Source organism: Phocoena phocoena, chromosome 10, assembly GCF_963924675.1.
Source record: "Phocoena phocoena chromosome 10, mPhoPho1.1, whole genome shotgun sequence".
Lineage (NCBI taxonomy): Eukaryota > Metazoa > Chordata > Mammalia > Artiodactyla > Phocoenidae > Phocoena > Phocoena phocoena.
In genome coordinates, this window is record NC_089228.1 from 62,829,763 (window position 1) to 62,854,651 (window position 24,889).

At 36.7% G+C, this 24,889-nt stretch overlaps 1 protein-coding gene across 1 annotated transcript in view; it reads right to left on the bottom strand.

Moving 5' to 3' along the window:
- Positions 1 to 247: 247 nt before the first annotated feature.
- FAM83B (family with sequence similarity 83 member B) overlaps positions 248 to 24,889 on the bottom strand; it is a 66,171-nt gene continuing 41,529 nt past the window's right edge. The window contains exons 2-4 of the mRNA XM_065886235.1: positions 14,345 to 14,509; positions 13,527 to 13,651; positions 248 to 2,549 (exon numbers count right to left, since the gene is read on the bottom strand). Coding sequence (XP_065742307.1) covers positions 248 to 2,549; positions 13,527 to 13,651; positions 14,345 to 14,509 — 2,592 coding nt within the window. The remainder of the gene's footprint in view (positions 2,550 to 13,526; positions 13,652 to 14,344; positions 14,510 to 24,889) is intronic.

The following is a 24,889-nucleotide window of genomic DNA, read 5'->3' on the forward strand; positions in this document are numbered from 1 at the left end:
ACCATTTAAAAATCATGTATTTATGGACATTCCATCTCTAGTGTAATTAAGCACAACTAAATTTATCACACAGAACAATAACTTTACTATACATTAGTAAGTTGGTAAACATATACTTCACACCCAAAATTCCACCCCCATAGAAATCTATTAGGATATTACAAAAAAAAATCTACAATGTTCTCTGGACAAATATTTATAGCCACATTTATTTTGTATTTTAAAGTCTATTTGTAGTTACAGTATTTCATTTATTTTTGTTTATGAAGTTTCCAAACTTCTGTATAAGTCCTCGAAACTTGTTTTCATTTGGCTGATATGAGTGGTAAACACCAGTGTTGTAATTAAGCATTGGGCTGGACCTGCCATAACTATTGCCCATAGCTGAGGATTTCATTTCTGGGTGGTGTGTACTGGTATTTGGCATGTTGCTTGTTGGCTGAATAGAGCTTTCAATACTACAAAATGGCTCAAAACGACTGTAAACACGCCGGTCAATTGAATGAGTTCTTATAAGCTCATCATTGAGTTTTGGTCTTAGAGAAGAAGCTGGTTTTCTTTCAGGAACAACAATTGCTTTAATCTCCTTCGAATCTCGGTACTGGATCTGCTCAGTGTTGAATCTCGGGGCAGAGGCACCTCCTGCTTTTTCCAAGAACTTGCTTTCAACTGGACCTGAAGAAGGTATAGTTTTGTTACTTTCATCAGATGAAGAATGTATCCCCTGAGATGAACGAACTGCTACATCTTCCTTACCCTTGTGGATGCTGCCTGGAGAGCTGGATGAAGAGGAATGTTTTCTTCTAGGAGATGAATCAATTTTGGGTTCTGATTTTTTTTGTTTTTGATTCTCTTCAGCTTCAGAAACTAAAGTGTCAGAACTACTACACATTCTATAAAAGGCAGGTGCTTTATTTTTGGATAGATTTTCTTTCTTTTCTGGGGTAAGGCTAAGTAATGACCTTAACTTCAGAGATCCCCTTTTCAAAAAACTTGGGGAACCCTTCACTTCTTTCTTGGAAGTGAGTTCTTTGTTGGGTTCTTCTTTATTCTCATCAAGCAAAGCAGCAATGGAAATTGACCTGATAGCAGTGCCACTTGGAGGGTCTCTCTTGGTAACCTCTTCCTCATCCACTTCCATGGCATGGGTCACATTATGAACACTTCTAGAACTTTTTAACAAATCCTCTTTAGTTTTTTCTGGTTGTCTAATTCGATTCCTGGTAAATGTACTATACACATAATGCTTACTATTTCCATGATTTAAATTGTCTTTTGAGTGGTCAGTGAATGGGAAACTTCGCCTTTTAAACAGATTCTCATTTTGTTGATTCTTTAGGTTTTCTGTCTGCTTATTTACAGACAAGGTTGTATATAAATGGTTGTTTGAGTCCGTAGGGCCATTTGTAGTTGGGATTAAAACTGCCAGGTGGCTTTCGGGAACCTGTAGGGTGTGCGTTTTTGGTGCCTCTGACTGCAACGGGAGCTTGGGGGTTGATTCCTGCGAGGATTTGTCTGTCGGATGCTGTGCACCTGTTGGGGTGTCTGGGATCTTTTTAGGAGTGTCATTTCCCTGGGAACCAACGACTGTTGAATTTGAGGAATCAGTTGTACAACTGTTAACTTCCTGTTGCTCAGGTAAAGTGGGTTTAAACACAAAAGAAGAACGAAGCCGAGAGTGAGTATAAACGGTATTGGCTTTCAAATTCTCAGGACTGTCGTAGCCCTCAAACTGGTCACCTAGAACCGATCCATTGGAATCACGGGAAGCTTCTGAATGATCATTTAAGTAGGATTCAATTCTCCAGTTACGCAAGAATGACTTGGTGGTATGTTCAAGGGTTGGCATGTGTTGTTGCAAAAAGCGAATATGATTATCTGTCCCGTTAAAAGACCTCCACACGTTGGAATTCCTTTCTGGAAGGTTTGTCGTCTTCCTCTGGGCAAGTCGGTCAGCAAAACTCTGGGCAGGTGTGTTCTGGTGGCCTGCATAGCCTCCCTGTGACAAGGATGCCACACTGCGACTATCTGAAGGCCTTTTCCAATTATAGGGAGCATTAACGGTTCGATTCAGAGCCCTGTTAAGCAGCAGGTATGGTGTTGTTTCTGGCTGTTCCCCAGCATAACTATGCCTCTTCCAATTTTCATTTATCTGACTGTGTTGATGCCGATGGATTGGATCATTAAAGTTGGGAACAAAATGAGGTTTGTATGCATGATTTCTTACATTATATCTGTCACGTTCATTGAGAGTATATATCCCTCTGTTTATGAAGTAGCTAGAATCTAGTTTATGAATTTTGTCTTGTGTACCAAAAAGGTTTCTTTGGCTGGAAATGGAAGCTAAGGAAGACACTGAATGCTGGTAAATGCCATTCTTCCAGAGTGCTTTGCTGTGCTTCACCCTTGCTGACTCTTCCCATGCAAATGAGCTGGGGACACAGGACCTGGCATAGAGAGTCCTAAATTCTTCATCAAAGGACTCAACAAGTTGTCCTGTGATTATCTGAACCATGCTGAGGTGTGCTTTTTCAAATGACCACATGTAGCTGGGAAAAAAAAATAAAAATAGGCAAATTTTAATTGTGCTGACAATATTTAGCTCTGTTAAGAAAAGTATCATTTAATGTTGACAAAAGAGTATTTTTCTTTATTTTCCTTAACTACCATAATTTAGAACATCTTCAGTCATTACATGCTTGCAGTACATGTCTCCCCACTCCCATATTCATATGTTAAATAACAAAGCAACATAAGTCCTGGCTTTCAATCCATCCATAATTTCAAGAAGTACAAAGAAAAGCCTGGTGTGCATTTTTCATCTCTGACTACTAAGATTTTATGGAGTAAAATATGACATTATATTCCATATACAACATCCTGGCAGGGTGCAGGCAAGCTGGTATTAGAGGAAAAGCTGAGAGACCTAGCCTCTGCCAAGCTGTCTATTCCACATGAACTTGGACCTCAGTTTCCTCCCAGCCAGAATGAGGAAAAGGACAGCATAATTCGCTACAATTCCTTATGGTCCTAGCACGTCATGATGCAAGAGCATCTGTGTTAATGCATGTATTTCATCTCTGTGGCTTAAGTGTAAGTGTAATTTAGGTGCCAGGGTTTGGAAACAGACAGGATTTGTGGCAGCAGCTTCAGCCACTAAGGGCATCCTTCACTTCACTCAGTATATACAGTAAATTCAGTACTTACAAACCATGCCAATCAGAATGCCAATTAAGACCTTTCCATGTAGAATACAACTGCTAGGGGATTGAAGTTTGTAATTACTTAATAGTACTTTGTGGAACTTCAAATCTCTCTCCTGAAGTTTAGAGGCAACAGTTATCTTGAAGTTTCATATATAATTTTAAATCTTATTTTAGAAAATCTTGATAATGTAACATACAGAGTAACTGAGCTGAAAAGGCCATTGCTAATATGCTATGTCTCAAAAAATGTACATGATATAATGGGGGTTTATATGAAAGAAAAAGGAGACAGAGCCATTCTCCACAATAAAGGAGCTTACTGTTTATACAGGGAAGATAATAACAGAGGGCAGATGGAAATATTAAAAGAATGTGCAGAACAATAATCTAAAATACATAAAATATCATAAACAGCAGTGTATAACTTAAAATTCTTCTTATTGTGATATGCTTAATTTTATCAGTATGCTTACTGAATTCATAGTATGAGAAGAATATTTTTATGTACAGATGTGTGGACCACCAGGATGACTTACAAGAAATAGTAGAAAAGTGAATCATTTGAGGAATTTTCAATCCAACTGAAGGTATGAATATAAAATTTGTTAAAAACAGCAAGTAAAGGAATAAATATTCAGCTATCAAATAGAAGAAAATCCCCAGAGACAGTAAGAGTTTAGCAGTATTTTGACAGAGACTAGAAGCCTAGAAGTTCAAACTTGAAAAGTGTGGGAAAACAATTTGTGTCGAAGAAGAAATGTATGGAAAAATGAAGGACGCGATAGTGGCTATGTTTTGGTTGAACACAGAAAACAAATTATATTTAGCTGAAATAAGAAGCTATATAAGAGACTGATGAACTAGTGGGGGGAAGTCTTGAAAGCAAAGCAGGGAGATCACAAGATTGAAAAAGAAAGTACAAAATTCTCTCTTAGTCAAATCTGTGGACAATACTAAGTAACTTCCAGGTTTTCCTATGACAATTTCAAATGAGGGTATCCAATTCAAAATTTGATTTACAAACATTGATAAAGAAGTATATGTGTTTTATCTCCTCATTGTTAGTATCAAGATGTAGCAAAACACCTGTTGTGTTTTCCTGATGAAACTGTCCTTGTGACATGTGAGCTGTCACACAGTGTGTGACATGGTGAGTACAGATGCCAGACCTCTCTAGAAATGTTGGGCATTTAGCATTTCAAGAAGTTTTATGGCTAAGAAATTTGAATTAAAGAAGAAGGCATTCTGAATTTGCCTACAAGGAAAACAATGGCAATACTAGAACGGCAGAGATAAAGGCTGCTTTTACCTAAAAGGGAGAGTACATTTTTAACCAGTTTCTACAAAGACTGGTTCATAACAGTTCCACCAGATCCTCTTATATTTGGTAACAATAAGAAAAATCCATAATTATTAGTCAGAAAAAAACAAAAATGGCAAGGGCTGAAAACCATCAATTTTTTAAAAAGAAATATATTTAAAATTAACATGAAATAATAAAGAGAGTAGAGTTAGATAATTGTTTTGATGAATTTTAATAATCTGTGGTCCTATGTATTTCATATTCACTTACACAAACAGCAACTTAAATTTTGACTCTGGCTTATGATATAGATAAGAAGATAAAGAGTTTCTGTTGCTGTTTGTTTGTTTGTTTTTTCCAACACCAATTTTAAAGTAGCTCAGTTACAGTCATCTCAACAGATATCACCTGTTAATACCTAGTAAAACAAAACTGATGTGAATTTATTGTTGAAGATAATCTTCAATGTCAAGTTAAATAATAAAAATAGAAAGTACTCATATAATAAACACCATTTTATAAGTCAAGTGAACTCCCGTTTAATTAAAATTTCAATTAAAACCCCTCTAAAAACAAGTGGGTCTGACTAAATAGAAACACAAATAATGAGTCTTTAAAAGAATTCATTAATTTCAAGCACTAGTTGTAACTTCTGCTCTTAACACATTTTCTTTTAAAATTCCAAAAAGGATTTTCAATATAGGGTCCCTGAGCTCAAAGAGAAATTTAGCAAATATTAACAGTTAAAACGGGCCTAAAATAGCAGTTGACATTAGGGGCTTTGGATGAATTAACTCATTTAATTCTTATGACACAAAGTAGGTTCTATTATTATCCTCCTTTTAGAGAGGAGGAAACTAAAGGGCAACCAAGTTAAGTAACTTGTCCACAGCCACCCCATTCAATGAGTTGCCTCCTTCTTGTGGACTTTTTAAGTTCTTAAGAGAAGAGGCAAAATTTGCCCTCACATTGTCCTGTTGACATCCACAGCTCTCCTGGCTGCTTCCTGCAGTCTTTAGTATTGAGTGACCTAGGACTTCACGTGTTCTCTTTTTTTTTTTTTTCTGGTCTGTTATCATGATGAATTATATTGACGGATTTTTTTTTTTACATCGTTATTGCAGTATAATTGCTTTACAATGGTTTGTTAGTTTCTGCTTTATAAAAAAGTGAATCAGTTATACATATACATATGTTCCCATATCTCTTCCCTCTTAAGTCTCCCTCCCTACTACCCTCCCTATCCCAACCCTCTAGGTGGTCACAAAGCACCGAGTTGATCTCCCTGTGCTATGCGGCTGCTTCCCACTAGCTATCTATTCTACATTTGGTAGTGTATATATGTCCATGTCACTCTCTCACTTTGTCACAGCTTACCTTACCCCCTCCCCGTATCTTCAAGGACATTCTCTAGTAGGTCTGTGCCTTTATTCCCGTCTTACCCATAGGTTCTTCACGACATTTTTTTTTTTTCTTAGATTCCATATATATGTGTTAGCATACGGTATTTGTCTTTCTCTTTCTGACTTACTTCACTCTGTATGACAGACTCTAGGTCCATCCAAATCACTACAAATATCTCAATTTTGTTTCTTTTTATGGCTGAGTAATATTCCATTGCATATATGTGCCACATCTTCTTTACCCATTCATCCGATGATGGACACTTAGGTTTTTTCCATCTCCTGGCTATTGTAAATAGAGCTGCAATGAACATTTTGGTACATGATACTTTTTGAATTATGATTTTCTCAGGGTATATGCCCAGTAGTGGGATTGCTGGGTCATATGGTAGTTCTATTTGTAGTTTTTTAAGGAACCTCCATATTGTTCTCCATAGTGGCTGTACCAATTCACATTCCCACCAGCAGTGCAAGAGTGTTCCTTTTCTCCACACTGTCTCCAACATTTATTGTTTCTAGATTTTTTGATAATGGCCATTCTGACTGGTGTGAGATGATATCTCATTGTAGTTTTGATTTGCATTTCTCTAATGATTAATGATATTGAGCATTCTTTCATGTGTTTGTTGGCAATCTGTATATCTTTGGAGAAATGTCTATTTAGGTCTTCTGCCCATTTTTTGGATTAGGTTTTTGTATTTTTTGTTATTGAGCTGCATGAGCAGCTTGTAAATTTTGGAGATTAATCCTTTGTCAGTTGCCTCATTTGCAAATATTTTCTCCCATTCTGAGGGTTGTCTTTTGGTCTTGTTTATGGTTTCCTTTGCTGTGCAGAAGCTTTGAAGTTTCATTAGGTCCCATTTGTTTATTTTTATTTCCATTTCTCTAGGAAGTGGGTTAAAAAGGATCTTGCTGTGATTTATGTCATAGAGTGTTTTGCCTATGTTTTCCTCTAAGAGTTTGATAGTTTCTGGCCTTATATTTAAGTCTTTAATCCATTTTGAGCTTATTTTTGGGTATGGTGTTAGGGAGTGTTCTAATCTCATACTTTTACATCTACCTGTCCAGTTTTCCCAGCACCACTTATTGAAGAGGCTGTCCTTTCTCCACTGTACAGTCCTGCCTCCTTGATCAAAGATAAGGTGACCATATGTGTGTGGGTTTATCTCTGGGCTTTCTATCCTGTTCCATTGATCTATCTTTCTGTTTTTGTGCCAGTACCATGCTGTCTTGATTACTGTAGCTTTGTAGTATAGTCTGAAGTCAGGGAGCCTGATTCCTCCAGCTCTGTTTTTCATTCTAAAGATTGCTTTGGCTATTCGGGGTCTTATGTGTTTCGATACAAATTGTGAAATTTTTTGTTATATTTCTGTGAAAAATGTTAGTGGTAGTTTGATAGGGATTGCATTGAATCTGTGGATTGCTTTGGATAGTATAGTCATTTTCACAATGTTGATTCTTCCAATCCAAGAACATGGTCTTCCTCCCCACCTATTTGTATCATCTTTAATTTCTTTCAGCAGTGCCTTATAATTTTCTGCAGACAGGTCTTTTGTCTCCTTCAGTAGGTTTATTCCTAGCTATTGTATTCTTTTTGTTGCAATGGTAAATGGGAGTATTTTCTTGATTTCACTTTCAGATTTTTCATCATTACTGTATAGGAATGCAAGAGATTTCTCCGCATTAATTTTGTATCCTGCTACTTTACCAAATTCATTGATTAGCTCTAGTAGTTTTCTGGAAGTATCTTTAGGATTCTCTATGTATAGTATCATGTCAACTGCAAACAGTGACAGCTTTACTTCTTCTTTTCCACTTTGGATTCCTTTTATTTCCTTTTCTTCTCTAATTGCTGTGGCTAAAACTTCCACAACTATGTTAAATAAGAATGGTGAGCATAGGCAAACTTTTCTTGCTCCTGATCTTAGTGGGAATGCTTTCAGTTTTTCACCACCGAGGACAATGTTGGCTGTGGGTTTGTTATATATGGCCTTTATTATGTTGAGGAAAGTTCCCTCCATGCCTACTCTCTGCAGAGTTTTTATCATAAATGGGTGTTAAATTTTGTTGAAAGCTTTCTCTGCATCTATTGAGATGATCATATGGTTTTTTTCCTTCAATTTGTTAATATGGTGTATCACTTTGACTGATTTGCGTATATTGAAGAATCCTTGCATTCCTGGAATAAACCCCACTTGATCATGGTGTATGATCCTTTTAATGTGCTGTTGGATTCTGTTTGCTAGTATTTTGTTGAGGATTTTTGCATCTATGTTCATCAGTGATATTGGCCTGTAGTTTTCTTTCTTTGTGACATCCTTGTCTGATTTTGATATCAGGGTTATGGTGGCCTCGTAGAATGAGTTTGGGAGTGATCCTCCCTTTGCTATATTTTCGAAGAGTTTGGGAAGGATAGGTGTTAGCTCTTTTCTAAATGTTTGATAGAATTCACCTGTGAAGCCATCTGGTCCTGGGCTTTCGTTTGTTGCAAGATTTTTAATCACAGTTTCAATTTCAGTGCTTGTGATTGTTCTGTTCATATTTTCTATTTCTTCCTGATTCAGTCTTGGCAGGTCGTGCATTTCTAAGAATGTGTCCATTTCTTCTAGGTTGTCCATTTTATTGGCATAGAGGTGCTTGAAGTAATCTCTCATGATCTTCTGTATTTCTGCAGTGTCAGGTATTACTTCTCCTTCTTCATTTCTAATACTATTGATTTCAGTCTTCTCCCTTTTTTCCTTGATGAGTCTGGCTAATGGTTTATCAATTTTGTTTATCTTCTTAAAGAATCATCTTTTAGTTTTATTGATCTTTGTTATCGTTTCCTTCATGTCTTTTTCATTTATTTCTGGTCTGATTTTTATGATTTCTTTCCTTCTGCTAACTTTGGGGTTTTTTTGTTCTTCTTTCTCTAATTGCTTTAGGTGCAAGGTTAGGTTGTTTATTCGAGATGTGTCCTGTTTCTTAAGGTAGGATTGTATTGCCATAAACTTCCCTCTTAGAACTGCTTTTGCTGCATCCCATAGGTTTTGGGTCGTTGTGTCTCCATTGTCATTTGTTTCTAGGTATTTTTTTGATTTCCTCTTTGATTTCTTCAGTGATCACTTCGTTATTAAGTAGTGTATTGTTTAGCCTCCATATGTTTGTATTTTTCACAGATCTTTTCCTGTAATTGGTATCTAGTCTCATAGCGTTGTGGTTGGAAAAGATACTTGATACAATTTCAATTGTCTTAAATTTACCAAGGCTTGATTTGTGACCCAAGATATGATGTATCATGGAGAATGTTCCATGAGCACTTGAGAAAAATGCGTATTCTGTTGTTTTTGGATGGAATGTCCTAAAAATATCAATTAAGTCCATCTTGTTTAATGTATCATTTAAAGCTTGTGTTTCCTTATTTAGTTTCATTTTGGATGATCTGTCCATTGGTGAAAGTGGGGTGTTAAAGTCCCCTACTATGAATGTGTTACTGTCGATTTCCCCTTTTATGGCTGTTAGTATTTGCCTTATGTATTGAGGTGCCCCTACATCCGGTGCATAAATATTTACAATTGTTATATCTTCTTCTTGGATCGATACGTTGATCATTAGTAGTGTCCTTCTTTGTGTCTTCTAGTAGTCTTTATTTTAAAGTCTATTTTGTCTGATATGAGAATTGCTACTCCAGCTTTCTTTTGGTTTCCATTTGCATGGAATATCTTTTTCCATCCCCTCACTTTCAGTCTGTATGTGTCTCTAGGTCTGAAGTGGGTCTCTTGTAGACAGCATATATATGGTTCTTGTTTTTGTATCCATTCAGCCAGTCTGTGTCTTTTGGTGGGAGCATTTAATCCATTTACATTTAAGGTAATTCGATATGTATGTTCCTATTCCCATTTTCTAAATTGTTTTGGGTTTGTTATTGTAGGTCTTTTCCTTCTCTTGTGTTTCTTGCCTGGAGAAGATCCTTTAGCATTTGTTGTAAAGCTGTTTGGTGGTGCTGAACTCTCTCAGCTTTTGCTTGTCTGTAAAGGTTTAATCTCTCTATCAAATCTGAATGCAATCCATGCTGGGTAGAGTAAACTTGGTTGTAGGTTTTTCTCCTTCATCACTTTAAATATGTCCTGCCAGTCCCTTCTGGGTTGCAGGGTTTCTGCTGAAAGATCAGCTCTTAACCTTATGGGGATTCCCGTGTGTGTTATTTGTTGTTTTTCCCTTGCTGCTTTTAATATGTTTTCTTTGTATTTAATTTTTGACAGTTTGATTAATATGTGTTTTGCCATGTTTCTCCTTGGATTTATCCTGTATGGGACGCTCTGTGTTTCCTGGACTTGATTAACTATTTCCTTTCCCATATTAGGGAATTTTCCATCTATAATCTCTTCAAATATTTTCTCAGTCCCTTTCTTTTTCTCTTCTTCTTCTGGAACCCCTATAATTCGAATGTTGGTGTGCTTAATTTTGTCCCAGAGGTCTCTAAGACTGTCCTCAGTTCTCTTCATTCTTTTATCTTTATTCTGTTCTGCAGTAGTCATTTCCACTATTTTATCTTCCAGGTCACTTATACATTCTTCTGCTTCAGTTATTCTGCCATTGATCCCTTCCAGAGTATTTTTAATTTCATTTGTTGTGTTGCTCATCATTGCTTTTGTTCTTCTAGGTCCTTGTTAAATGTTTCTTGCATTTTCTCTATTGTATTTCCAAGATTTTGGATCATCTTTACTATCATTATTCTGAATTCTTTTTCAGGTAGTCTGCGTATTTCCTCTTCATTTCTTAGGTCTGGTTGGTTTTTATCTTGCTCCTTCATCTGCTGTGTGTTTTTCTGTCTTCTCATTTTGCTTATCTTACTGTGTTTGGGGTCTCCTTTTTGCAGGCTGCAGGTTCGTAGTTCCCGTTGTTTTTGGTGTTTGTCCCCACTGGCTAAATTTCGGTCAGTGTGTTGTGTAGGCTTCCTGGTGGAGGGGACTAGTGCCTGTGTTCTGGTGTATGAGGCTGGATCTTGTCTTTCTGGTGGGCAGGTCGACGTCTTGTGGTGTGTTTTGGGGTGTCTGTGGGCTTTTTATGATTTTAGGCAGCCTCTCTGCTAATGGGTGGGTTTGTGCTCCTGTCTTGCTAGTTGTTTGGCATAGGGTGTCCAGCACCGTAGCTTGCTGGTCATTGAGTGAAGGTGAGTGCTGGTGTTGAGATGGAGATCTCTGGGAGATTTTCGCTGTTTGATATTACGTGGAGCTGGGAGGTGTCTTGTGGACCAGTGTCCTGAAGTTGGCTCTCCCACCTCAGAGGCACAGCACTGACTCCTGGCTGCAGCACCAAGAGCCTTTCATCCACACGGCTCAGAATAAAAGGGAGAAAAAGTAGAAAGAAAGAAGAAAAGAGGATAAAATAAAATAAAGTAAGATAAAATAAAGTTATTAAAATAAAAATAATTATTAAGAAAAAAGTTTTTAAAAATTAAAAAACAAACAAAAAAAAAACGGATGGATAGAACTCTAGGACAAATGTTGAAAGCAAAGCTATACAGACACAATATCACACAGAAGCATATGCATACACACTCACAAAAAGGGGAAAAAATAATAAATCTTGCTCTCAAAGTCCACCTCCTCAATTCAGGATGATTCGTTGTTTAGTCATGTATTCCACAGATGCAGGGTTCATCAAGTTGATTGTGGAGTTTTAATCTGGTGCTTCTGAGGCTGCTGGGAGAGATTTCCCTTTCTCTTCTTTGTTTGCGCAGCTCCTGGGTTTCAGCTTTGGATTTGGCCCCGCCTCTGCATGTAGGTCGCAGGAGGGCGTCTGTTTTTCGCTCAGACAGGACGGGGTTAAAGGAGCCGTTGATTCGGTGGCTCTGGCTCACTCAGGCCGGGTGGAGGGAGGGGTACGACGCGGGGCGAGCCTGCGGCGGCAGAGGCCAGTGCGACGTTGCACCAGCCTGAGGCACGCCGTGCGTTCTCCTGGGTAAGTTGTCCCTGGATCCCGGGACCCTGGCTGTGGCGGACTGCACAGCCTCCCCGGAAGGGGTGTGTGGATAGTGACCTGTACTTGCACACAGGTTTCTTGGTGGTGGCAGCAGCAGCCTTAGCGTCTCATGCCCATCTCTGGGGTCCGCGCTGTTAGCCGTGGCTCACGCCCGTCTCTGGAGCTCCTTTAAGCATTGTTCTTAATCGCCTCTCCTCACGCACCAGGAAACAAAGAGGGAAGTAAAAGTCTCTTGCCTCTTTGGCATGCCCAGACATTTTCCCGGACTCCCTCCCGGCTAGCCATGGTGCACTAACCTCTTCAGGCTGTGTTCATGCTGCCAGTCCTCCCCCTGTGCTCCGAAGGAAGCCCGAGCCTCAGCTCCCAGCCCCGACCGCCCCGGTGCGTGAGCAGACAAGCGTCTCGGGCTGGTGAGTGCCGGTCGGCACCAATCCTCTGTGCGGGAACCTCTCTGCTTTGCCCTCCGCACCCCTGTTGCTGTGCCCTCCTCCGTGGCTCCGAAGCTTCCCCCCTCCACCACCCGCAGTCTCCGTGAAGGGGCTTCTAGTGCGTGGAAACTTTTCCAGCTTCACAGCTCCCTCCCACTGGTGTAGGTCCTGTCCCTGTTCTTTTGTCTCTGTTTATTCTTTTTTCTTTTGCCCTACCCAGGTACGTGGGGACTTTCTTGCGTTTTGGGAGGTCTGAGGTCTTCTGCCAGCGTTCAGGATGTGTTCTGTAGGAGTTGTTCCACGTGTAGATGTATTTCTGATGTATCTGTGGGGAGGAAGGTGATCTCCGAGTCTTACTCTTCCACCATCTTCCCCCTCTCCAGTTCACGCGTTTTTGGTGTTTTTATCTGCCTATTGATATAGCCTTACTGTGTTATCCTATTCAGGACCAATAGGAATTTGCCTGGAATTTATAAGGGAGTTTGAAGGTAGCACTTAAACTCTGGAATCAGCTGGACCTAGACTGGGTTGCCAGACCTGAACTGTCTTTTGGCCCTTAACTGTGATGTTTCAGGCAAGTCACTGAACCTTCTAGAACTTCCATTTCATCATTTATCAAATGTAGATAAAAACAACTGCCTTGCAGAGAAGTTTTAAGGACTGGGAATGAAACATAAGAGCCAAGCTAGAACAGAAGTAGATATATTCCAGCAGTGGTACCCTAGAAAGATGCCAGAGAGTATATCTGGGGCTGAAAAACCTTGCCTAGTGTTTACCATGGCATTTTAATAGCCAGACTCTTCAATGATTTTTCAGTAGTCCTATGATGACAACATGATAATCATCAGAGTCTCAATAATACTAAAATAAGAGCAATCCATTAGGCAGGTTCTTCAAGGTGATAGCTTCTATTTTTATGAACAATTATTATGATTCATACTGTTTTCATAAGGAACAAAAACACTTTTAGCATTATAGAGCTTTAGGAAACCTGAGATATAAGTCAACGCTCTCATTTTGGGGAGGAAGAACTTGAAGCCCAAGGAAATTATGTGACTTGCACAATGACTTCACAGCCAGAACTGAAGTTCAAGTTTCCAAGCTTTTCATGCAAGGGTTCTTCTTTTATTTTTAAGAAATAACTAAACAGATTACATTAAAACTTGAAACTCATAAATTCTATAAATGATGATAATAGTGGAGGTAAACACAATGATCTTACCTGTAGGAACCATACATAACTTTCTGGCAGTCAACTAACAAAAATTTCTGTTCCATTTTTCCATGAAATTTTGCTCCTGTTTTGGAAAGATAATCTTGGCCTTTTACTGTCCGCACTCGGATATTCTAGAATTGCATGTAAATATAAAGTAAAAATTATGGCTAGAAAGGGGATATCTTGAAAAGTAAATTATGTCATCGTAAAAACTTAGTAACCAAAAAAGTACACATGAAATAATTTTTTAAAACATATAACAACAACAAATATAGTGAAAAGCACATTTTAAAACACCACCCAAAAAAGACGTACTCAAGGAACATGGTCACTTAAAATAATGTATTTTAACATAACTTACATCATTTACACAGGATGGTTCTATAAGTCACTTAGGGTCCTACTGCAAGAGCCCCTTTCAGGTTATAGTAGCATGATAACAAAATAACTAAGATTAAAATCCACCTGTCTTTTAATAAGTCAAACATCACTGAAAACACTATGCTAAATGATTGTGACAAGCAATATCTGCCGAATGAAAGATTATCACTCAAGCCAGTCATTTCAAGGTTGTAAATTAATTATGACTGACAGCAAAGTTAACTCAGAAGCTTAAGTGCCCCACCATCAAGAAAAGCATCCTATAAAACCATCACGAAGATGGTGAAGTCACAGTCTGAAGAGTACAAGGGACCCCTTCTGTGGTCAGCACCTTAAATATATGGTGTACATTTAGAGTAATATAACTTAACATGCCTTACATTCAATGACTGAGATAAAGATAAAATAGTTGAAGAAAACAAAGCAAAGCATGAAATATTTACTCTGAGACGTTGAACTTGACAGCCCTGTTTCTCGGTCATACTTAGGAAATGATTAAAGTTTGACTCATCAAGCAGAATGTACACAGATATCCCTCGAGTTGATGCCTCCACTATTTCTTTGAAAATGTCCACGTCTGTAAATATATCCATCACTAAAGCAATGACCTGTTAAAGATAAGAATATGAAACAATTTTAGATACCCAATAGAGAAAGATCTAGAAATTGCTTGCTTTCAGGAAAAACTGGACAAAATAGAAAATAGTTCAATGCATAATAAATATATATATATAAATGTATACAGAAATATTTTTGCAGTTTTCTAAAATAGAAGATAGAAAAGTATATTGAAAATAAACAAACTATATACATATTTGTAACACTAAGTAATTTCATACTAGCTTTAAGTCAAAGGGAATCTTCATTTCAGTAGAATGTTGAGTGAAGGGCAGATCCAAATCATGGCAATCAAGGTTGCCTGTAGGGTGAATGGAGGGGACAGGTAGATAGAAGGTAGAAATTGGTGCTACAGTTTTCATGGGAAATATTTCAAGGGAAAAGCAAGATTTCTGTAACTAGTTAAGAATAAAAGTATTGGAGAACTAGGACAGAGAAAAAAAATCTTCTAGGAATAGAAATATAGCTAAGGAAGGACCAAAGATAAGAAAGGGGATAAGAAGACTTGAAGACCAGAAAGTTAAATACATATGCTTAAAATTAGCTTAGCAGACAGAACAAGTAAAAGAAAACAAAATGGACAAAAAGATATGATTAAAAAGGTAAATGCAGAGAGAAATATCCTAAGGAACAGGCCCCTAAAATGGAGAGAGTCCAAGTTAACTGTTGGAAACAGAACCATATTGCCTTTGAGAAGCAGCAGGAGTGAAATGATGCTGAAAGAAAGGGAAATCATTTGACTGACTATATGTCAGATGAGAAGTACAGAATCCCTGCCCTTTGTGAAGCTTACAAAGTGGGGGAAGAAACCACAAGCAATACAGAGAAGAGGTAAATTATGTGATAAGCTATAAGATGATGTTTATTGGGAAAAATTTAGAGCAGGATAAGGGGAAATCACAGTTCCCTGGAAATTGAGAAGTAGGGGTTTGGGGTTTTCAGGGTAAGCCTCTCTGAGAAAATGTCCTTTGAGGAAGTCCTCAAGATGGATATCCTGAGGAAGCATGTCCCAGGCAGGGGGACCCAGCAATGCAAAGGTCCTATATCAGGTTCAAGAAACTGAAAGGGCAGAAATGAAACAAGAAAGGGAGAAACTAATCACAATGCCTTGAAGGCATTAAAAAGCCTTCAGTGGTTTTTCCTGAATAAGAGTGTAAGCTGTTGAGGGTTATTATTGAAGTAATAATATGGTCTCATTTAAGTTAGAAAAGGATTTTTCAGGCTTTTCTTTGTTTAAGAACAGAATTTAAGGCTGGAAGGCAGGGTGGAAACAGGGAGACCAGTTAGAACTATTGGAGCAATTCCAGTGGGAGGTGATGGTGGCCAGGACCAGACAGTACTGGTACTAGCCACTATCAGTGATGAGGAGAAATCGTCAGCACTGGATATTTTGAGCCAAAAGGACTTCTAGATGGACTGAATATGGGATGTGGGAGAAAGAGTGGGAAAAAGAGGATGACTCTAAGATTTTTCAGCTCACCAACCTGAAGGACAGAGCTGAGATAGGGGAGAGTACAGCTACACTAAATTTTAGGTAAAAGACTGAAAAGGCAAGTTAAGTTTCAGGGACTTGGATATTCAAGTGGAATACTGAGTAGGGAGGTCTAGGCCAGAGCTGTCAACTGGGTGTTGTAATGTAGAGATGACAATTAAATCCAAGTCATCCAGGGAGACTGGATGAATAGTTAGGAGATCTAGTACAAGAGGGGCTAGCAAAGGAAGTCTAAAAGAAGGGACATCCTGAGAGGCAAGTTAAGACAGGGTATCAAGAAGAAGAGTGTCCTCAAGTGTGTCATACCCTACTGCAAGGCCAAGTAACATGAGGATTAAGCATTCATCGGATTTAGTAATATACAGGTAATTGATGACTTCACAGTGTAGTTTTAGTGGAGTGGTGAGAGCAAAAGCTTTCTTGGGAGGGGTTTAATAGGGTTTGAGAGGACAAAGTATATTAAAAGAGTCTAGGAGTGCTATATAGAATGCTAACTTTAAACGACAGTTATAAACACACTTATTTACCCTCCTTGTGTAAAGTTTCCCTGCAACCTTTATGTGTATTGTCTTTATCAATCTTTGTGGTTTTCCAAACTGGTGTACAGTCAGTATAATTATTAGAAAGCAGACTTCTTTTTAATTAAACATATTTCATTACAATAATTAGTCTGTGTACTCATTAAGTAGAATTATCTATCATTTTCTTCTAAACACTGGATTTGTTTCACAGCCTCAAACTGTCTCAGGGATCCTCCCACACCAAGTATTTATTAACCTCAGATACTGAAAGCTATCTGCAGGTATAGGTAACTCTTTTTGAGTAATCCGACTACAATGAGAAGCAGAAAATTAGAGCAGTAGCTGTGGGTAAAGCTGGGTCAAGAGAAGTTGTATTTTTTGTTTTGTTTTAAGGTGAGAGAAATAACAGCAGGTCTGTGTGCTAATGAAATGCTCCAGTAAAGAGTAAAAATTAGTGATGCAAGAGATGGTGGGAGGTGGGATGGGGAAACAAGGGATTTCTGGAGGAAGGCCTTTGAGCAGGCAATAAAAGACAGGATCTAGTGCAAAAAATAATTAGAGCACAGGGAATAACGATCTTCAAAAGATCATTGTACTACCAAGCCAGAAGGCTAGGTACAAGGTGCAGGTGCTGGTGGAAGTACAGATGTGGTGGAGGGGCTATGGATGTTCTCCTCTGAATAATGCCACTTTCTCAGTGAAATGGGAGGCAAGGTCTTCAACAGAGAAGACCTTGGATTATGGAAGACACATTAGTGGTATGAGGAAAGGCGGTTAAGTAGTCAGCTAGGAGGGTAGAAGAGGGAACGGACTACAGAATATAGTGTGACTGCAGAGTGGCATTAAGGACCCACCAAGTCATAAATTTAAAATCAGACCAGTCAATGTGGTTGAGAGCTATTCTCTCTAACCAAGGAACAAAAATTGTCAAGAAATGAGAAGGAAAGAAATGACCTGGGAATAGACACATGGCAACAACAGCTAGGATAATATACTAGATACATTGCAAGTATGTTAGAACATGAAGAAGGTCATGGATAATATATTATTTAATCCAATAAGATGTTAGAACAAAATACTGGGCCATGTTCAATTTATACAAGATGATGACGTTCTTTAAACTACCAGTGAAATATACTTCAATCAGATTTTCTTTAGGAAGAACAATTTCAATCACTCTAATGGCCTCATGTGATCCTTCCCTTATTTATAAATGGTATGAGGTGGCAGGAGAAGGGAGAAGCTAGTTAGAACAGCCTCACCTGTGTCTTGTGCATATTCTCTATAAAATAAAACATGTGAAAACCTTTCAGTCACATCCACAATTATTAATGAATGCATTTATATACAATAATGAGTGATGTGATAGTGTATGGACATTGAGATAAAGAAATGAAAATGTCCATTTTATAAACTTATTTTACAAAATAACTTTTAAAAACATATGTCTGGAGCAGTCTAGCACTATTTTTTTTTTTAACTAGAAAGGAATTTTTTAAAATAAAGAAACATTATTATACTACATGGTATTCTTTGTAAAAAAATAATCAGTACATCTAAAGAATTTATTTTTAATTTGTTTGATAGTCTCCTGTAACAAATTACTTGAAACTTTGGAAATGAACAAAAACTCATGACCAGATAAATAAAGGGTTTTGTTTCTAAAAAGTAATTGAAGTCACTCAGCCAATGGAAGATTCTAGCACATAAAAGGTAGAACAAATGACAGTCCCTCTTGTATGACAGATAATGCAATGCATCAGGATCTGGGAGACCAGATTACACATCTTTGACAAATTTATGTGATGTCAATGGAGTCAGGTGCCTTATCAGGATTTCTGGTTCCCAGCACCCAGTAGATATCTTGAAAACTTGTATAAAGTCTACAGAAAATTTCAGCTGTGCCAAGAAAGGCAAAATAAAATGTAGCCTTTTTTTTTTTTAATTTAATGGTGGGTTACATTCATGGAAAGGAATGATAATTAGAAATGAGGTATGCCAAACCTGATCTGAAGGTGTTACACTCCCAGCTAGTTAACTAAATCACACTGTGCTGTAGAAATAACCACAATGACTATATATAATGAAATAAAAATGATATACCTGATTAGTACAAGGCTTTTCAAAGGTATATTAATTGATTTCATAAGTCAATACAGAAACCAGTTACATTAAATGGCATTCATTAAACTACCATGTTATATAATTTTAAACTTCTTCTCTTGCTTCTTCATTAATTACTGTTTTATTCTTGTTGATAAATTGAAAAAGTAAACAAGCAAATGCATTCATCAGCAACATGAGACTTAGAAAACTTTCAGGAAGATATTCTGAGTGACTTTTAAGATTTGAGTGAAACTTTGCATCTTTTAGTAGTTTCAGAGAAACTGATTCAAGGATATGAGTTTCCACTTATTTTTCTCAGAGTAGTAAATTTTCCTGAAGTGACCTAGACACACTGAATTAAAATAATATTAAAATTAAATATTAAAATAATATAAACAGTGACAATAAATTTATGATAACTTCATATTCATGATACAATTTAAGCTCACTTAGGAAAGTAAATAATGAGTTGTTATGTAATTCAGAGAAAGGGGAGAAAAAGCTCTAAATGTACGTGGTTGTTAGGGTGGGTTCCCAGTAGAATGAAATACACTACCAGGGCTTCATGAATAAGCCTTAAATAATGAATAAAGATTATTTTTAGCCATCCAAGCTGGAAGACTAGCATTACAGAAATAGAGGCAAAAATTAGAATGATGGCAACAGTAATATTTTAATAAATGTTTATTGAATTAACCTAAAGTTAAACACAAAGATTATCACACTTATGAATATGGAACAAATTTACTTAGGATTTATCTGCATAACTGCTATGAAGGATCTTGAAAATCTGACACGTTTAGATTTGATCTTGAGAGCAATATAAATCCTGAAGAGGAAAATATGTGCACAAAATAGTATCTTGGGAAAATGTATCTGATAGCAACATTCATATTGAAAGTATCTAAATTCTAATGAATCATATTGACTAACGAGGATCATGAAGCCCTCTTTTTATGGTAATGTTATAAGTGCAGTGAAATATTTTTTAAAATGTGAGGTAGAAACCAATGACAAGAAAAGTGAAAAGTATGATAGATTTGATAGAAAATGTTCATCACAATGTTGACACTGAATTACTTGCATTTCCTTAGAAATATGCCTCACCATCTTCAGAATTTTAATTTTGAAACCCATACTGTGTTTCCCACTATAATCCATTAAGATAGATCACTATTAGCAATATGCTTTTATATGACCTAAATACTTAAAGAAATGTAAGTACACCTTGGGTTAATGATCTGTAGTCACAGAACTTTCAGTATTACCCTCAAAATTGAAAAAGTGAATATTATACCTTTTATGCTTCAAAATACTAAGCACCATTTGAAAGGATTCGGACTTCCTTGGTAATTGCCTACATATATACAGGAGGATTTACCTTTTTCCAACAGAAGGAACGCTACTAAGGAGTTCAAATTAAAAAAAAATCAACAAAACTTTTAAATAACCGTATCTATAATAAAATTCAACACAACTAGAAAACCTTAAGAATTGAGTAATAGAAATCTAGGGAAATGATCACTTAGGAAATATATATCTCTGAGTCTGTAATGCCTGTTAAAAGCAATGTGCTAAATGGATTTCAGAAGAGAGCCCAATATTAAGAATAAGTGCTTTTGGTCCTTATCCTTCTGCAGCCTAAATAAAAGTATTAATTTTCATATATAATATATTGTATGCACTATAATATTGTTTAGTAAGTTTAAGCTTTACATTATGAATGCCATAACTTCTGTACATATATAAGCATCTATACTAGTAGCTAAATTGATATCAATTGGTTTGGTCTGCCATAAATTGTGTAACTTTTGGAAAGTCAGTGAAATGATTCTGAGTCTCACTGACCTCTATTATATATTAAATAAATTACAGATGATCGTGTGTGTACCAAGTTCTAAAATTCTATGTTTCAGTAACTATTCATTCACTCCCAACTACCCAACAATTGGATTAAAACATGCATTGTACTTAGCTTGTAAAAATCTCACCAACCACTACCTGGTGAAAGTGAAAAACAAACAAGCAAAAATCCTGGGTATTGTACTAAAATTCAACAGAAGATGTAAGGGGGAATGTTTGGACTGTGTTATGGCTACAACATAAATCTGTAGAAGTAGTACATATGTTTGACAACTCAGAAGTGTTGCATAATTTTGATATTTCCCTCCCTTTCTGCATTGTGCTACATGATTGAAAGTACTTATACACCAGTATTATGGACTGAATGTTTGCGTCTTCCAAAAATGCATATTTTGAAATCCTGAACAGGCTTAAAAAAAAACAGCAAGAAGAGCCATAGTCCTTTTACTGATTTCACAGTTCAGCCCTCTTACAAGTTCTCATTTCCCCAGCACTTCCAAAAAGTAACTTCTCCTGAAACTTGACCTGACAAGGGTCCTGAGCATGGGCCCCCAAGCCAAGGTATCAGAATCTAGATCTTGGCAAACTGACCAAAGTAACTTGTTTTCCTGAGACTCTTAGGAGATCTCCTTTAACCTGTAGCATAACTATCCATTAGCTTGGAATAATTATTATCTTATTTAAATTTTTCCAATATGAAGGGATGTCTGTCAGGAAGAAAGGAGTGAAGGGCACTGCAGGTGGAAAGACAAAGAGGGAAGAAAGGAATAAGAACCTATTACTAGTTGTGTTGGGAAAATTGTAGAGTAGCACTTAAAGGGGAGGAAACGTTTGGGTAACAGGAACTGAAGCATTAGGAATACTCACCAGGAATAGCATTAGAACCCATTTTTCTGGGTCATGGAAATCTACTGAGGAGGAGTTAGCCATAAGGCTAGAAAGATTAGAAAGGTCAATTTGGCCAAGATTGTAGAGGGCAGCCCTTGCACGCCAGGCTAACTACAGATTGCATAAGGCACAATGGGGAAGCACGTAAAGCTTTTCACCAAAGCGTTATGTGATTGGAAAAATACTTAAGAAGATTAACATGTTAGTATACATGGGATGAGTGAGAAACTGGAACATCTACCAGCAAGTAGAGGAGTTAGGAGGTTTCAATCCTAATGCAGCATAAATGTGTAAGATCTCAATGTGAATGAAGGCAGCAGGGATAGAAGGAAGGGATGGAGGTAAAGCTGCAAAGGATGACTTGACAAGACTCAGTGGCTGAGTGCTTGAGAAAGACAACAGAGACAGGCTAGTCAGGGCTCATCAGGTATTAGAGATCTAAATTACATGGAAAATTATTGTACCATTTTAAGAAAATTTAAAATTTGAAAGGAGTATTTGTATATAAGGAAATTCAAAACAACGTGATAAACACCATGCTAAAAAGTTGTACTATTTGTTTTTCCTATCTACCTATTTATCTATTCATCCATCCTTTCATCTATACTTTTTTTAAATTAGCCATTGAAACTTAAGTGTTTTTAGGCATACAGGAAAAGTTGGGTGGACATCAAAGGAATAAAATAGGAAATAGGTAATACAGTTGATGGCATACAATCTAGGTGGAGTCAGAATGGGATGGCATTAGCAGAGGAGGATTTGCCTTAGAATTAGGTTCTACGGATGTGCTAAGACTACAGGGAAGAAGAGAATGAGTACTAACTGCAAGAAATGTATTGATGGTGTATAGGGTATTGTGAGAGGAGGAAAGGGAAACAGATTAGGTGACTGTCACTGGATGCCCTCAGCATACACTTCATGGTTGGGGGTAAAGCCTACCTCTGGGGCTGTGGTCAGTGAAGGCTCAGACTGTGGGCTTGCATGGGAATGAAGAAGGTCCAGAACAGTTGCTCTGAGGAATACAGTAGAGAGTTAACAGGAAATTAAAAGTTATTCAGTATAACAGTGAGAGGCCAACTGAACTTTTTTTTTTTTAATGTAAACTTGAAATTGACTTTTTAGCAAGTTTTTGAGAAATTTTCCATCAACATTCAACAAATGTCAAAAGACATTTAGGTAACAGAGAAATTTCAATACTGACTAGGTATTTAAGAGTAATGCTTTTTTTAGGTTTGATAATTTATGCTTTTTAAAAAGTCCTTAATTTTTAGAGAATTATATTGAAGCAATTACAGATGAAACGAAATAATCTGTTACATGTGATTTTCTTCAACTTAATTCAGCAGCAGTGGAGGATACGGAGGAAACAAAGTTGAATACAAGTTGATAATTAATGAAACAGGGTGGTGGTACATGAGGAATCATTATCATAGTCTCTCTTCTTTTATATACGTTTGAAAGTTTCCAAAGCAAGATGATAAGTAATCAAGAAACTATCTAAACGTTCACTCTATCCATTGTATTCCTTCTTCTCACTCTTTTCTATTTTTATCGTTTTAGCTCAGATATCGTCCTTGCTAAATTTCCCCTTTAATTTTGTACTCCTTCTTCCTAAGTCACTCTTCAGTGTTTCCTTTACTTCCACAAATATCTGTCCCTACATATCTCTCTGATTCTGTCATTTTTCTAGCGAGGTGAACTAAGAGAAGAACATAACCTTTTTGAGCCTCAAATTTTTCATCTATAAAATCAAGTGAATACCTCCCATTCTGTAGGATTATTGGGAAAATTGAGATGCTGTATATCAAGTCTGTAATAAGTGGCCCATGGTATAAGATGTTACATAGTATAAGCACATGGCAAAGGATCACTGAATAGTTGCTACTATTAATAAAAATGTGGGTGATAACAGAGCTTGAAGAATAGGCATTTTGTTATATTTGAGCAAAATTTTATAGTCCCTAGTTTAAAGAGATGAGTAAAGTGTTTCACATGTTTCAAGCCATTATTTTCTTAATTTATAGCATTGGCCTTAACCAAATATTCCCCAATAATTAAAACAACAATTACAACAAAACAGAACAAAACTTTCTATTCATGTTTTAAGAGGCTGCATTCTTTACTTGAGCAATAACTGTGTTAGTTTAATGTCAACTATTAATTAACCTGACATAAAAAAATCAAACATACCACATGGCAAAAATACCACAGGTCCTATTTATTCAATAGTAATTTCTATCTGGATAAGAAACTTGAATATCAAGGTATACATCAAAGGAATAAAATAGGAAAGAGGTAATACAGTTGATGGCATACAATCTCGGTGGAGTCAGAATGGGATGGCATGAGCAGAGAAGGAAGAGGTATCAAGGAGTTACACAAAAGTTATGAAATATTGCAGAAGCATTTTTGCATTTAGTATAAGTCTTTCCTATGTCTTTATAGTCAAGTTACATGCACCTAATCCTCTGTTTTTAACTCTACTACTCTCTTTTCTCTCTTGGATAATTTTTTTCACCGCTAGCCTCTGAGAATTGTGTATTATTTTTCACTTTGATTCCTGAAAGTTGAAAGGCCACATACCTTTGGTGGTAGGGAAGAGTCATTCTAAAAGCTAAGAGACAGGGGAAATAATTTTCAGGGGCTCATCAAGCTAAATTCAAAAATGTTAACCGCATTACCTAGAATATTTCCTAAATAATCCCTCTCCCACACACTCCAGGTTTCTTAAGTATTTTGAACACCTAATGATACTCATTCTCTTCAGATAAACAATATACAGACACAAAACAGCAAATGTCTTTCAGTTGGGCTACAGAAACAAGACGCAGATTTCCTATTTTACTAGCAACTATGTTATTTTCAAGTCTTCATTAATATGATTAAAATCTCATTGTGAGAATCTTCCCTTTCTCTGCTGAGAAAATTCTAAAGTATAATTTATTTATTTTCCTTATATAGGTTCAGAAGAAGGAACTTGTCAGAATTCTAGGTTGAAAGTCTGTTTCACTTTATTACATACTTTACATCTGAAATTTGAGGTTTTATCAAAAGGAAATGGTCTTTATCAAAAGCTGAAATAGCCACATTTATTCCAGACATTTTTATTAACTTAAACCAAATTGTTTTATCTGTAAAATTAAGGAAGGTCCATGTCCTTACATATCACCCTTGATTAATATTCTATATAAATATGTTATTGAAAACTAAAATATGTTTCATATAACTATATCCTCAAGCAGCTGGTAAAGTTATAGATTTTGGTAAAATGGAAATTAATGATTAAAGAAGAGGAATAGAATGAGATGAGGACAAAAGAGGAGAAAAACTATACAAAACTTCTCTGGGAGTAATACATTAAATTTGGTTCTTATACCAAATTTGTAAAATGACATTTGAAAAGTCATTTAAACTCTAAGTATTTCCAAAGGCCAAATAATTTCATCTTTTACATATAAGGACACAAATAATATTAAAAAGGTACTTCCATTCTAACAAAA